General features: G+C 39.3%; 1 protein-coding gene across 3 annotated transcripts in view; it reads right to left on the bottom strand.

Moving 5' to 3' along the window:
* Window positions 1-192: 192 nt before the first annotated feature.
* MTOR (mechanistic target of rapamycin kinase) overlaps window positions 193-14,799 on the bottom strand; it is a 56,382-nt gene continuing 41,775 nt past the window's right edge. For 2 of the 3 annotated variants that reach the window (XM_015882433.3, XM_085509761.1), the window contains exons 37-58: window positions 13,184-13,299; window positions 11,852-11,969; window positions 11,271-11,477; window positions 10,800-10,900; window positions 10,474-10,570; window positions 10,013-10,111; window positions 9,612-9,734; window positions 8,852-9,034; window positions 8,064-8,198; window positions 7,584-7,758; window positions 7,275-7,410; window positions 6,549-6,696; window positions 5,742-5,864; window positions 5,387-5,469; window positions 4,547-4,619; window positions 3,978-4,052; window positions 3,375-3,510; window positions 2,896-2,961; window positions 2,134-2,214; window positions 1,786-1,866; window positions 1,478-1,583; window positions 193-903 (exon numbers count right to left, since the gene is read on the bottom strand). In XM_015882433.3, the coding sequence (XP_015737919.2) occupies window positions 888-903; window positions 1,478-1,583; window positions 1,786-1,866; window positions 2,134-2,214; window positions 2,896-2,961; window positions 3,375-3,510; window positions 3,978-4,052; window positions 4,547-4,619; window positions 5,387-5,469; window positions 5,742-5,864; window positions 6,549-6,696; window positions 7,275-7,410; window positions 7,584-7,758; window positions 8,064-8,198; window positions 8,852-9,034; window positions 9,612-9,734; window positions 10,013-10,111; window positions 10,474-10,570; window positions 10,800-10,900; window positions 11,271-11,477; window positions 11,852-11,969; window positions 13,184-13,299 (2,478 nt within the window). In that variant the 3' untranslated portion in view covers window positions 193-887. Of the gene's footprint in view, window positions 904-1,477; window positions 1,584-1,785; window positions 1,867-2,133; window positions 2,215-2,895; window positions 2,962-3,374; window positions 3,511-3,977; window positions 4,053-4,546; window positions 4,620-5,386; window positions 5,470-5,741; window positions 5,865-6,548; window positions 6,697-7,274; window positions 7,411-7,583; window positions 7,759-8,063; window positions 8,199-8,851; window positions 9,035-9,611; window positions 9,735-10,012; window positions 10,112-10,473; window positions 10,571-10,799; window positions 10,901-11,270; window positions 11,478-11,851; window positions 11,970-13,183; window positions 13,300-14,799 lie in introns of those variants that run through there. The other variant, XR_014932112.1, reaches the window with a different exon arrangement.

The following is a 14,799-nucleotide window of genomic DNA, read 5'->3' as shown; positions in this document are numbered from 1 at the left end:
GGAAGATGGGCAGCGCATGCGGGCGGGTAGCCAGTACCAAGCCTTATTACATAGCGCCCCCTAGCGGCTGGCGGACCGCGCTGCCTGCGACCCCCACCCACCCCAAGCGACCCCTCCTGCAACCTGTTACCTGCATCCCTGTCTCTTCCTAAGAGCTACTTAGGAACAAACAAGAACGCAGCCCCACGGTGCCACGTTTTGCTGTAATTTATTGGCACAAAAATATCCAAATACAACATGGCATCTAAACATGGCTACTGTTGTATTTTGTGCATTGTTTTTATTCATAATTCACGACTTCCTCCACTCCCATGTTATTATTATAACCATTATTTCATTTCAAGTTATGACCAGCTCTCCCCCTTTTGCCTCCTATGCCAGTTATCACGTTCCCCTTTTAATCTGCACACAGAGCTCCCCAGCGGTGTCTCATTAAACTGCTCGATCTGCACAGAGGCACCTGGTTATGTTCAGATGAAGGTCTGAAATTCTTAACATCTGCTCCAATATTCCATTCAGGGCAACAATCCATCTGCAAATGATTCATTTACGTTGCAAAGTAATTCCAAACCCGTATATAGTTATATTTACCAGTTCCCCAAAGACCCAGTGGAACCATTGACACCTGCAGTACAATCAGTCTTCACTGTCCTTGGAAACCCAAATCAGCTGTTGTGTTTCAGACAGCTCGTGTTTTTTTTCCAATAGCAGCTATAAATTGGCTTAAACCAACTTGTTAATATACAATAACTCTTTCCATTTACAGTTCAAACTATTTGACAAAGGCTGGATATCAGTCCAACGTTCAGTTTGTGTTTGTAGAAGAGCAAGTTTGGAGCGCAAAAGCCTCCAGAATAAAAAGGCTGTGGATACTTTGGGATCTTCTGTTACCAGAAAGGACACCTAAAAGGAAACAAAAATAGGGTGGTGATGCTCAATGCAGCTTCACAAAGGCAGTGCTGAGAAGGACTGAGACTGCCAAGGCACCGTTTATAAGACATAGTATAGGAAATAGTATAGGAAAAGTTGGCAGGTGATCCCCCCACACACAGCTTAAATGCTTAAAAACTAAGGACTGTTTCCTTAAGCATAGTCTGATGTTAACTATCTCAAATGACAAACGTGCAACTAAATCATTTATGTTTGCTGCAGAATATGGAGATCTTCACTGTAACTGACATCAGTGACCAACATATGCCTTACTTCCAACACTAAGTGTTCAGGTTGACTACAGCTTAAATGCTCTATCATTCCCATTACTCCTTATCACAACTTACATTCTTACAACGGTCTGTCTAAGGGATCTCTGCCATAAGCCTGCAAAATGTACGAGCTCAGATGCAACATGTGGTAAGGCTTCCATACGTAACTAAATACACCAGAACTAATGTTTTTGTTGGCTTTCCCTCTGCTCAAATTATTAATTCCAGATCACTCAGAGAAGAACTTTGCACTGTTAGCTGAATGACAGACTCACCATCCAATGTAGCACTGGCACAGATTCTCATGAGAAGTAGCTTGCTTAATGAGCAGTTCTACTTGTGTGGGTACATCAAGAGTTTCATCGTGAGAGAAGTCTCGACCTTGGAAATTAAGGGACGAAGAAACATGAATGGAAATCAGGTGACATAAACATAACTTCTAGATGGCGAGTTCAGGACTGATGGGACTTGTATTACCCCCTTCCCTTACTGAATATAAATTACAGGACTAACACAAAATATAAATATTAAAAGTGGTGCTGATCCATCTCATCGCGTGTTACATAAATAAATATGTGCTTACCAGTGAGTTTATCTCGAACTCTGTTGATAATTTGAATTGCTTTCTTATTTAGAGCTTCCGGCTTCACGAGGCCATCTCCTACTACAAGACAGAAGTAGGAAAAACCCATAGAATTAGGATGTCATCTGAACAATAAAAGCATTAGTGCTGCTGTTACATCTGTCCTTCCCAAATGTCACTCTGATTGCTAACAAACCCAAATTCCATTCTATTTTCTATCATCTTTTTCTGCAATTGAGAACACAGGTAATTATACAGTTCCTTGCCAGCACAAATGAGGAACATGTGTCTTATTATATGAAGCTTCCACACCCGAGAAGAATTTCTGCATCACTATAAGAAACTTACTGAAGGAATGGATGGATTCAGGCACTGTGGTCCCAGTTTTCTTATGGGCCGTCTCCCCCAGTTCCATACCATCTAACATTTCTTTTGATAAAAAAACACAAACAAAAATCAAAATGTGAAACTGAAAGGCAGGTAAAGTAATCTTCTTTTGGAAACATGAATAACACTGTTAATCAGCTCCTTTGAAAAGCATATTTGACTGTGACAAAGCATACTACACGTCTCTATCACTACTGGAAACGTAGCAAAGAAGCAAACATCTTTCCCTTGCTAAAATACTGAAAGGTTTGATCCAACTTTGAGGAATGTTTCATATTAAACTGTAAATGAGAGATTTTGAAGTGATATGCAATTGGCCTGAAACGACAGCAAAGACATATCTATAGAACTCTGAGTATAAAACACCGTCACTGTTCTGTAGTCCAAAGGCAAAGATTGAATGCAATGAAACTTCAACATTCAGATTGGTACTTGCCAAGTTCTGCACAGTAAAATTTGGTGGCTAAGTAAATAACTATCAAATGCCGATTATTATTTGGTTTACAACAGTTTATGTGTCCTGGGGCAGTGTTAATATAACTGTAAATGAGCATCTGCTGTTTGAGCCAAGTACTGAACTCAACACTTAATCCTAAAGCTAATGACAATAAGCTCTTTGTCTATCTCTAAGAAGAAAAAAGCTTAAAATACCTTCATGGCCTTGTATACAGTTGAGAAAAAAAAATGCACCAGACATTTGTGATATACATTGCTTTTACTCACCTACTGACTGACTGGCTGAGTAGGAGTCTGTTCTTGTTCGTGAGCGTTTATTGCCCTTTGTATTTGCTGCAAGAAAATAAAAGAACTAAAAAAGATGAACTCGAGTTTCAGTGGTTTGCAGCAAATTTGCCTGTCCACATACAGCATATGCTTGGCTGACTTCCTCCTTCTCCAAATGCCACCTGAAATAGCTTTTAATCTCCTGATGACAGCTAACACAAGGACAAGTCAAACCGTTTTGCACGTTGCTTAGTTCTGTGCCTCTTTTTAAGGGCAAAAAGGGTTTCAATCAGTGTGGTAAGTTTACACTACAATCCCTAGAATCATGTGCAATAAAGAGCACTTGCAAATCAACAGTATAATCAGACTGCCTTCAAACAGACATTAGGTTTTGTGCTTCTGGATTTCTTATTCAAATATAATGTTAATGAGATCGATGACTCTCCCAGTGTCATCACTGTTTTATCAGAATAACTTACTGTCCATCAGCCTCCAGTTCAATAATGGATCATACACAAAGGCTTCTAGCACAGCCATGACACTGTCCTTATGCTCGCGCAGGACTTCCATCACTGTGTGACAGGTGATTCTGTAATTGCCATCAAGGCCCGTCACCTTCAGAAGAGAAAGAAGCCATCAACCGTGCTGCTTTGATCATTATGCAACTCCAATCCTAATTTTTAGGGAGCAGGAAATGGTTCATGCTTAGAGTTAAAATTCACTTCTGTCATTCTCTGTTCATTAGAAGAACAAAACAGATGATCCCAACAACCTAAGCTCCTTCCTGCCATCAAGCTGAGCACTGTAAACTACCATGCTATGGGCTGTGTTTGGTTGACATAAAACCTATTTGAAGTTAGGAAATTATGGAAGGACTGAGAAACTGAAGAAATTTCCTTGCTTTTTTCCATCAGTTAAAACGTTTCTTTCCACTGCAATGTACTGTAAAAGATCACAAGACCTGAAAATGAAGTTGAGCAAAGAGGTTCTACCATAACCGTAATACAGGGAAAAAAATATCTAGAAATAGGTGTCACTTTCCCTAGGAACAATTCCCTTCATAACAAAGAGGGAATACTTACCTCCATAGCGTTTGTCAGCATCCTTGTTAACCGAAATGGAATCTTCTCAGGGAACTTCTCTCTTGTCATTGCAACCTGAACAAATAATGGAGAATTAATAAATGAATGGCTAAATTACTAAGAGTTAATAAGTGCTATTTTTCTTGTTACACCCTTAAGGGTTGTACTCCAAATACAAAGAAAGTCCCAGCTTTATATTCCTGAACTTCCACTAATTTGAGGGAGAAGCTAAGTAATTAACTTGGCACCGGGGAAAAGTCAAATGTGTGCCCATGTTGCTAATGCTGAGTAACAAAAATTGCCAATGGAGTTTAAATTGCTCCAGGAAATTTAACAGATCAGTGATGCTAATAGCTAATACAGAGTGCTTAGCTAATCAACAAGACATGCCTTTGAGATGAAACTCATTTTATTCTCACCCAGAGCTAAAAGTAAAACCCATAAAAGAGCCCAACAGGTTGCTCAGGATTACACTTCAAGGTCTATTATTCTTGATTTATAAATAGCTTTTTGATTTATCAGAGAACGTGAAACATTACTGAAGTTTATGTTCAAATACAAAGCCTTACCTCAAAACAGTCCCCAAAGTCGATATGGAGGATTTTTCCACTCAGTCTGTCTAACATCAGATTGGAAGGGTGTCTTTGATGAAGGAGTAGGAGAAAAAGCAGATTGACAGGTCATTAAGAAAAAATAAAGTAAATCACAGCTCTAGTCTGAAATGATATTTATCTTCATGAATGAGAACAGCCAGTGACAGCTTGCTTGTCTGCGGTCTTCAATCTCGGGAAGAACAGAACAGCTTCCTTGACAGTGCATCTATCACATTACTTTTGTAATTACTTCTCAGGAATTAGATGTTATCTCATCATGGAAGACAAACAACCTATTGGATCACTGCCATCAGTACAGTTCTTGGATATGAACATCTATTTTCCAGTTAGGATAAGTTCTTAGGTTTGTATAATCTTTTTTCATTATTTTTTTTTCAGCATATAAATACAATGAATTATGCAAGTGAAGTAACGCAAATTGGATTACTACCAGAAGAGAAGAGAATCAGAGCTGACTAACAGAAACCAAGATGCTGTTATTCGTGCTGACTTGTTCCAATTTTGCTTTAATCCAATTTTCAAAGGTTTTAAATTTCATTATAAAAGCCTTTAAGCTCAAGAATAGAACAGAAGAAACTCTTATTTGTACTCAAGATGCACAAACTCTTGTCATATGTTGCAGTGTTGAAAATAACAGCAGCGCAATGAAATCCATAAAGATGGTATCATCATAGCTCAGCAATATCCATACCGAAAGATGTTATTGTAACAACAGATTCAATGGACAGACTAAGAAGTCTCTGCAGTCTGCTTTCATCTAAAAAAACAAACGAAAACCTTTGCAATATTACTTACCTGTCCCCAAGACCCAAAATGTACCCAACCATTGACATCACAGCTAGTGAACGAGTATAGTTTGTTCTTCTGTCAAACCACACCTACAAGCAGAGGCAGAATAGAAGAAGTCAGACAGACATATTGCATTGTTTCAGCTTACGTTTTAATTTATACAATAACTGCTGTATTTTGGAATGTGAAAAACACTCAAAATCATTAATTTCCAAACAGGGAAAGGTCTTCACAAAGCAGCAAATTTTATTAGTTTGTGTTAAAAACACCTTCTGTAGGAATTCATTTGGAGTTTGTGATGTGCAGGTACACCCACTTCTCCCACATTCTGCAGAGAAAACAGTACATGTGCTGAACTAACCTCTGAGCTCGGACTTTTCAACCACAGCAGTTTGGCAAGGTCATCGCCAGCTGTGTTATTGACAGCGTGTTCAAACACTTCTACCTTCTGCATTAAAGTCAGGTGGTCATAATCTGGAGCCATCTAAAATTGAGAAGCGACATTTGGCAATTAAGAACAAACATTCAGTAGCCCCTCCCTGTACTATGAGAAACACAGTAATCGCAAATAATTGCAAGATAAACGTGATATAGTATTATTTGCAGACTGACCAGTATGTTCCCAAACATAGTATGAGAACTACAGTGAAGAACTTGGGTGAAATAGGATAGGAAATGACTTCGCATCCAAAAAATAGCCCATAGCCATATTTAATTAAAATACTGCTAAGGTAAATAGGTTCTGAAAAGCACTTCCTGGGCTGGCACACAAGTTCCTTTCTGGCAGATAATTCCACCTTCTCTAGTAACATTCTGTTTCTCCATTCTGTCTAACTTTGGCCACGTTCCCTAGTCACAATGTTTGTAAATGCCAGCAGCATGACACCTTCTGTAAGACACATCATATTCATGCAAAACACATTTTAGTCTCCAGATGGTGACAACTTATGGTCACTGCTAAAACAGGAAAGGAGAAACAAATAAATTTATGGCCAATTTTGCCTTTTAGTAGCATTTTAGAACACTTATCTGATATTCTTGCACTTACTGTTGATAACAACAATCAGAAAACAGGTAAAGTAGGAAGAGTGTGTGCACCATTGTTCTTCACTACGACACTGGAGTCCTAAAAGAACGTACCAAAAAATTTGCTACTTTTGCCCATTACCCTCAGCATGATGCGATGTTCAATGTTAAGCAGGATCTTTTTCTTCTCTCTGTAGTCTCGGATGAGGGCGTGCAGTGTGTCACAGTGGGGGACCCAACCTATCAAGCCTGAATTTGTGGACAGTGGAATAACAGCATATCTCTGGATGCTACAGGAAAAAAAAATGGAAATTCAGAGCTCAAATCGTTTTATGTTATAACTCAGTACACTTTAACTTTCACCCCCAAGCCAGACAGACCCGGAACATCCATTTGGATGGCTGATGTGGTTTAAGCTGGAATACGGCTTCTAGAAGGCTCAGATTATGTGACCCATGAATGTCTATAATTCACACACAACATTTGGTATGTTGAACAATAATGTACAGAACTGCAGTCAGTGACCATTGATCAAGCTGTTTATTGACTATAATTTAAAAAAATCCTTGATAAAAGTCTGCTCTCAGCTTGAGTGCTGCCTTAGGAGTCCATGTTGAAATAGTGTTTATCTTGGATACTATTAACAATTCACAAGAAAGAACTTGTACACTGAGGAAGTTTTTGTTTTATGTAAAACATTTCCTCCAAGTTTCAGTCTATGAATGGATGTTCTCTCACATACTCAAATCAGCTTAGTTCCAATACTCATCACTTCCTTACAAACCAACTGGATATGCCAGGGTTTCCTGTACATTTGTTGGATGTCACTCATGCATAAGCACACTCAGTAACCATCCCTAACACATACCTGAGGTTTTTACGAAGAGAAGTTGGATCGTTTGCTAGCAGAGTGTTGACCAACCCAAAAAGCTGCATCACTCTTTCATCTTGACGAAGGTCTTCGTGACCTTTCAGAAGGAACACAAACTCATGCCCGTTGCTTCCTGGAAAAGGATCAATAGGGAAAAGTTTACTCTAGCTGAGAAAACACTAAAGAGTAAACACAAGGACACAGAAGAACTGAGAAGTTTGGCAGATGTTGTAGAAGTTTTACGTGACATACTAAAACCAACTGTTTAAATGCTAGAATAGCAAAGTACAAACTGCTTCCTATTACCCATTAATGTTAGTTTCCTGGGCCGCTGCTTGGAGGTGATGACCTGAAGTGAGGGTGCAATGGACTGAATGCGGATGATGGGCTGGTTGGGATCATACGTTCCTGGCACTGCCAATTCCAGGTCCCGGCACATTAAGAGTTTTGGTGACACGTACTGTAGTTCCAAAGAAGTGAGCTACAGAAGACAGAGGAAACACAACTCTTCAAGCATTTCAGTTAAATCTCACTTAAACATCTGAAGAGTTCATGCTGGCAAGGAGCCTGGAACAGTTCACAGTCAGCTGTCAATACTTCAGTACTTGCCAAAAGGGCTGCATAAGTAGAAAACTTGAAGCTTAGGAAGCTTGTGAGCAAATTAAAAGCAGTTAATTCTAGAATACTGAATTTGAACGTTTTGAATAACCAAAAAACATTAAACAGAGATTAGTACTGACAACACGCACTGTAAGCCCCACAACAGAACTGCACCTCTCCTCCTACCTGAGGCAGCTGCTTTGAGATACGCCTGAAAACGTGGTAATAGAGATCCCAAGCCTGGGTTAGGTCCTTGACATTTCCTGATTTCATATACTTCCTGCACCACTCTTGAGCTTCCATTAGATCTCTGCCATAGGCCTACGGAGGAAGTGAAAAACAAGAGAAACATTTCTACAGACTACAGTGGAACAGGTGGAGACCACTTAATACCAGCACAGTCTATATTCAAATTCCATTGCAAATCCTTGACCTCACATTTTTTATAGCACGCCAAAACTAATGAACCAGAAATTCCTGGACCTAGGACAGGCACTGAGTGTTTTGGGCAACATTACTCCCAAACAGACCTCACAATAGGAGGCAACAGAATGAACAGAACATTCATTCCATTGAATATTAATAGACCCTTTAACAGTAGGCTAACAAGCTCAAATGAATTTGTTTTGGAGACTTGAGAAAGGTAATATCTACAGTCTGTGCTGTTGGTTATGATGAAGCAAAGCAGAATGGAGTTAGAACAGTTAATTGCAAAGCTGATGTGTCTTCCAGATCTCGTCAGCACCCACTTGATAAAGATGCCAAGGCAATCTGTGCTGCTATAGCCATAGAGTACCATAGCCAGCAAAAACAACACAGACCCAGAAATAAATGAAAAGTAATGAAATCTAACAACATAATAATCTAAACAGCCTGAGTCTCTCTCTTAGATGGCAGCGGTCCTTTGAACTCATCAGGGCCAGGAGGCTGTCCTGCCTAATTCTGAGGGCAAACAGAAGTTTATTTGCTGATACCTGATTGAAGGACGTCTCTTTTAAAGTCTGAGGCCCACGCTCCATCATTGCATGAAGCGGTTCCAGCACCTCAAACATTCCCTTCACATTTCTTTCTCCAAAGTACAGACGAGATGCTTCTTCCAACCCTTCATGCCACATCTCATGCCATAGGATCGCCACACGGATTAGCTCTTCACTCACCTATTTGAGACCAGGAAAAAAAAAAGATAAAACACTCCAGAAAATCCCTAACCATTATCAATGTATGCTGACTTAAAAATGTAAAATGACTTTCTTCTCCAATTGTTATTAAGTATTTGTTGCTGTCAGCTAGGGGGAGCTACAAAAACTCCCACAAGTTTGTTAGATCTTTTCCTGTAAGATGATGATCAGGCTTTTCTCACTGAACTTGTTGCCTTTGAACTTTTGCATATATTTGTGTAACTTGGCTTAACAGCATTAGTTTTCATTTATTCATAATAAGCTCAAGCAATTGAATTAAAAGTAAAGTTTTGTTTCCACTTTTCATTAAATAAAAATATCTTTGTGGAAAAAAAATGACTCTTCATACATTCTATCTTTATTCATAAGGACACACAAGAATTCTGAATGTTATGGCTCATTCTATATTGTTCTCTTGAAATTATGCTGACACTCAGTTCTTCCAAATCAAAATTAAAAAAACAACTCATATTTGAACAAAATTAACATTGAACAGTCATTTTTGTACTGTCATACCTGAAACATCCCACACCTTCAGGTACACTTAAGCACTCACCATCATTGCCTGCTGCACCAGCGTGTTACTGTGTTCACACATGTTTTTCAAGATTTTATTTGCAGCATTGTGGCGAGCAGTGGTTGTGGATTTGGATGCCACAGTCAAAGGATAGATTAAAGCCTACAAATGACATCAATAAATAATGTTTTAGAACCATACAGAGGAATTGCATAAACTGAAAGATTAGCAGAACATCATTAGCAGTGCTAGGGTCAAACAAGAGAAAGTAATCTTGTTTCTTGAGAGAGGCAGTAGGAATTTGCTATTCAAAGTCTTCCAATCCAAAAAGCTTACAAGTTTTTCATTCTCTGAAGAGCAGAATGACTTCAAGAGCCCGTATCAAACCCAAAGAACAGAAAAATGTACTATGGAAATTCCTTCTCTTTGCTCAGGCTTACCTGGGGGTGGTACCGTCCAATATCTGTGAGGAGCTGATGAATGAGACGTCCTACCAATGGTCGAGGAGTATCGATTCTTGCAATAAGCTGAGGAATAACCTAACAGTAAGGATAAGTAAAACAAACATCCCTGTTATTTCACACACACAGTTCATAAACTGTTTTCTGCTCTCAGCCAGAGACTTCACAGTCTCTAAAGGAGACACAGGCCCATCATCCATTTTTGAATCAGATGATAACATAGCAAAGTTCCAAACAGTGCCAAAAATGCAGAACAACTCAGTGAGATGACAAATGTTTTGTGCAAAACTATTATATGATCTTCACATGGACAGAGTAAGACTTGTCTTGGAAGTGTAACACTCAAATAAGAAATTAAGACATTTTTACCAGGCTCAATCTATAAAGTAGTCTCAAAATAGACTAGGATCCCCAAGATCTTAATGCTTTGAGTTCCTTACCTGCAACCAAGTATCTATTTGGATTGCCTTGACCCCTTCAACCAAAGCCTCATTCACATCAGGCCAGTGACCATAATCAAACCACAGAGTAAGGACTCTACAGGAAAGAAACATTCATTAGGAATGAAACAAAAAATACCATTCCAGTCAAATATCTTCAGTTACATTTACAAAAAGTTCTTCTTCTCAGAACCAAACTAGGATAACCTAAGATGCATTAGTTTGAACTGAAGTTTACCCATAACGAGCAGAAAAAGGTTCTACCTAATTTTAAGCTACATGGCTTTATCAGCTAGATTTTGTTTACTGTGGGCTTTATTACATACCTGAGAGTGTCTTGTAGGTTGTTTCCTCGAGACAGAGATATGGATCGGAAGAAACCTTGGACAGCAGGGACTGTGTACATCAAGAGGGTCTTGGATAAGTCCTTTTGGAATGAAATTGTTGCATTAGTTCTACACAGGAGTATCGATCCACAAGAATCCTAAACTTAGTTCTTCCTCTTTCCCCATGCTATGTGGAAACAGACCTAATTCATATTATAGCTGGATTCCATTCATGCTCCCACAGACCACATAACTCCCAAACTTTATTTTTTTTGCTTGACAAAATATATTTATATAGATCTGTATTTACATAGATCTTCCAGGCTGGTAAGACTGTGAAGAGCTTTTATACCTCAGCCTGTTGACTATAAATAGGCAGTATCCATAAGCCAAGCATACATAGTAGTAGCTTACTTTTCAGACACAGGAAGCAAGTACCTATTTCTTTGAGTAAATACGGAAGAGTGATACCTCAGTGACTTTTTTCTGCACTGGAGATGGGATGGGACTGTTCTCTGTGCTCTCTGCATCACTCTCGCTGTTGCTGCCCTCAGTGTTAGCACTGGTGATGCTGGCACCACTGGCATGACGCAATTTCTTCTTCTCATCTCTGGCCTGGTTCTGATGTTTGTAGTGAAGCACTGCTTCAAAATTCATCACTGCCCAGGCATGCCAGGCCTGCCAACAGGAGAGAAGAACTTCAACAAAAATGGTGAAGATGAATCCTTTCTGCAACTTGTACTGAGTATTACATAATAATTCAACCATTCTGAGTCTAGAGATGAGAAGTAATACCCTGCAGACAACAAAATGCTTTGCTTTCTCTAATCACTTGCAGTTTTTATTGCCTTTTTATCTCAACGTCATGGTGAGTTCTAGTCAAGAGCTCTATGTTGGATGTTATAGTATCAAAGGAACTAAAAATATGCCATGTTACCTTCCCATACTCCTTAATTCTTCAAAGCTTAAGGAAGTGCAATGGGAAAAAAGACAAAGTGAATCTGATCACATCTCCTGTCTCTCTGCACTGTCTAGAACCTTTCCTTACTGACCTTGTACCAGTTGCGATCATGCTCTGTTGCAGCACTGTAGTACTGTAAGACTTTGGGGATAGTGCTCTCATTGATGCCTTGCAGGTTCAGCTGCCACTCACCCAGTTTCAGGAAACACCTGGTTAAGCAAAGGGATTATTGACTCAGACACAACCTGGAATGAAAACAAATCCTGCTAGTCTTAAAGGCAGAATTCTTATCTGAAAAAAAATGTTTCATGTGCTAAACTCGCTCAGTAGGCCTCTTCTGCAGATGGAGTGTATGTATTTAACAGGTAAGGTTGGTTTAAACTTTATGGAACAAGTCTAGTACCATATTTTGTTCTTCATTTTTATCAGTTACAAAATGCACTTTAGAAGTAGCTAACAATAGCATCAAAACACATATTCACTAATGATAAATGGCACACAGCACGTATTTATCACCATATGAACTAGCCTTCTGGAGGGAACAAGCACCAGCCAACAAGCAGAAGTGTGGAGCAAATGCTGCAAATGCTCTTCCCCCAAGCCAGAAAACCCATTAAGCCATCTCCTCCCAGAGGAAAGAAAAACAACATTTTTTCCTGCAGTAGGGTGGGGCTGTGAAGTTCTGTGCTAAGCTTAATACTTTGCTCTCTCAGCAGACTCTAAATACCACAGTTACATAGCTGTCCTTTCAATATTTTGAGTTTTCCTGCAAGCCTCGTTCAAGAAAAATAATTCATTACTAACTTATTTTCCATGATAGTCAACCCAAAAACACTAAGACAATACTATTATCAGGTTTCCATTCTCATAAAACCAACCCTTCATTATGAGTACTACGCGATTCCTTCATCGAATTGGAAATAACGGATCTGGTAACCACAGATTTACGGAGGAAAACAGAGCTTATGAGATGCAATTTCATTACAAAAGTATTTTAAGAGACCATCACATGCTTGGCACCCAATGCCCAAAGCATTGCTGTTACACTATGGGCCCACACTGCCAAGCGCAGATGTGCCAGGCATGTGGGAAGAGTTTCTTTCCTACTGACTGAATCTCCTGAAAAAACAGATGAGAGTGATGCCTTCTGCCAGAGAGCCACAGTGCTGGAATAACACAGCCAGCTGCCAGGGACAAATATGAGCTTGTTTACACTGACATGTCACAGTAACACTTCCTGTAATTATAAGATGAATAATGATGAATGTTGAAAGGATCTTCTACAATCTAAATAAGAAATCTCTTTCCACTTAATCAAAGCGTGGGTCTCATCTAACACGTCTCATGTGCATGGACCCTGCAACCTCAGGACAGACAGTGTTACCACGTAGCTACAAAGGGTCTCCAAGGACTAGGTGCTGACCGTGCCATAAGCTTGTGGAGTTCCTGCTTGTGCTGCTGGTCCTCAGTGGCAATAGCATGCTGTGCCTGCTGCTGCATCGTCTGTACAAAGTGCTGCATGTGCTGGAATGCATCGATCTGTAATTGGATGATGGTTGTGGTAAGAGCCACGGGGGTTAAATAACATTTCACACGTGGAAGACAGCATGGAAATAAGTTCTCACCAAAAGCAAAAAATACGTTTGTTTTTTTGAAAGCCTTTTAACTAATTAAATACCTCTAGAATCAGTTTATGCCAGGTCTGTAGTCTATAATAAATGAACTGGATAAAACATTCTTAATTGTCTTATAAATCTGGCCTCTGAATTGCTACACTGAGGAACAAATAACTGCATCCTGATGCTCATAATACATGCAGTATTGAGAACAACTGACAATACTGCAAACTAGTACTTGTGCTTCGATATGCAAGAACCCAGATCTAGCAAACTGGCATATGAGGATAAACCTCCAACAGCAGAGAATGTCCTTTTATTGCTCATGTATAGTAAGATTCTAGAAATCATATAGTGATATCTCAATTGCAATTGAACACGTACATCAAAGAGTCTGGCAATCAACAATCAAATGTTCACAGTGTACATACAGTGTCTGAATAGGTTACAACCATAACAGACTGGATCACAGGTCCTAAGAAGCCAGCCTGTAATACACTATGGCTTGGAAAAGACAATTTGAGAAAATACTGACTAAAGGAAAACTTGCAGCTTCCCTTCTAAAGCCCAGACTTATAGTACATAGCACAGAACCTAAACTTTGACTTATTTCAACAGATGAAAATCTAGATCTCTCCTGAAATTGTTTATGAAGTACAAACGTGTTGCTCCTTTGCCAGACTATAGAAGGCATTAGTGCTGAAGGAACTATCGATAATTTGAGGGATTCTTTGAAATTCCTTGGGCTGGATTATAGAGTAAAGAACTCTGAAAACTGTGCACGCTTCAGTGGAAATATTTAGAGTAAAGCCCTTGCAATCTGCAAGGTCATTTCAGGTCAGAAACTGCAGAAGGTGCTATTAAGAGTCCAATTTACTTCTGTTCCACCTACTTTAAAGTGAGACAGCAATCACCTGAGTTGGAATGCCTTATTTGTCCAGTTCAAATGTCAGCATGCACAAATCAGTTGTCGTGAAAAAGGGTATTGGGCCTAAGGCAAAATTAAAGTATCACATCATTAACAGGGAGGAGTCTCTCCACATGTAATAACTTTGATACTTCATTAGAAGTAGGAGGGAAAAACAATCTTAGAAACAGTAGTGCTGTTGTACTAGATATTAGTCAAAACATAACTGTGAAGGTCTCTATGCACAGAGCTTATGTGCTGTAGGAAAATATGAAATCATTCAGCAAGCAAGAGGTTGTGATTGCATCCACATCTGTCTCTCTCTCATCTTTGCTGCTTTCCTTTTTTTTTTCCTCCGGTCCTTATAGGCTCCACATAATCTTGTAACAGTTTAGTTTAAATATATTCTCTTCCTTCATCTTCTTTACTTGTTTCTTCATCACAGGTCAAAGAGAGAAAACTTGCTCTCATTGAGAGAAGCAGGCAGAGAATAACCATTTATTCCTGGGGTCATTT

Source organism: Coturnix japonica, chromosome 9, assembly GCF_054131305.1.
Source record: "Coturnix japonica strain WE chromosome 9, WE-NBRP24, whole genome shotgun sequence".
Taxonomy (NCBI): Eukaryota; Metazoa; Chordata; class Aves; order Galliformes; family Phasianidae; genus Coturnix; species Coturnix japonica.
This window is presented reverse-complemented; position numbering and strand designations above follow the sequence as displayed.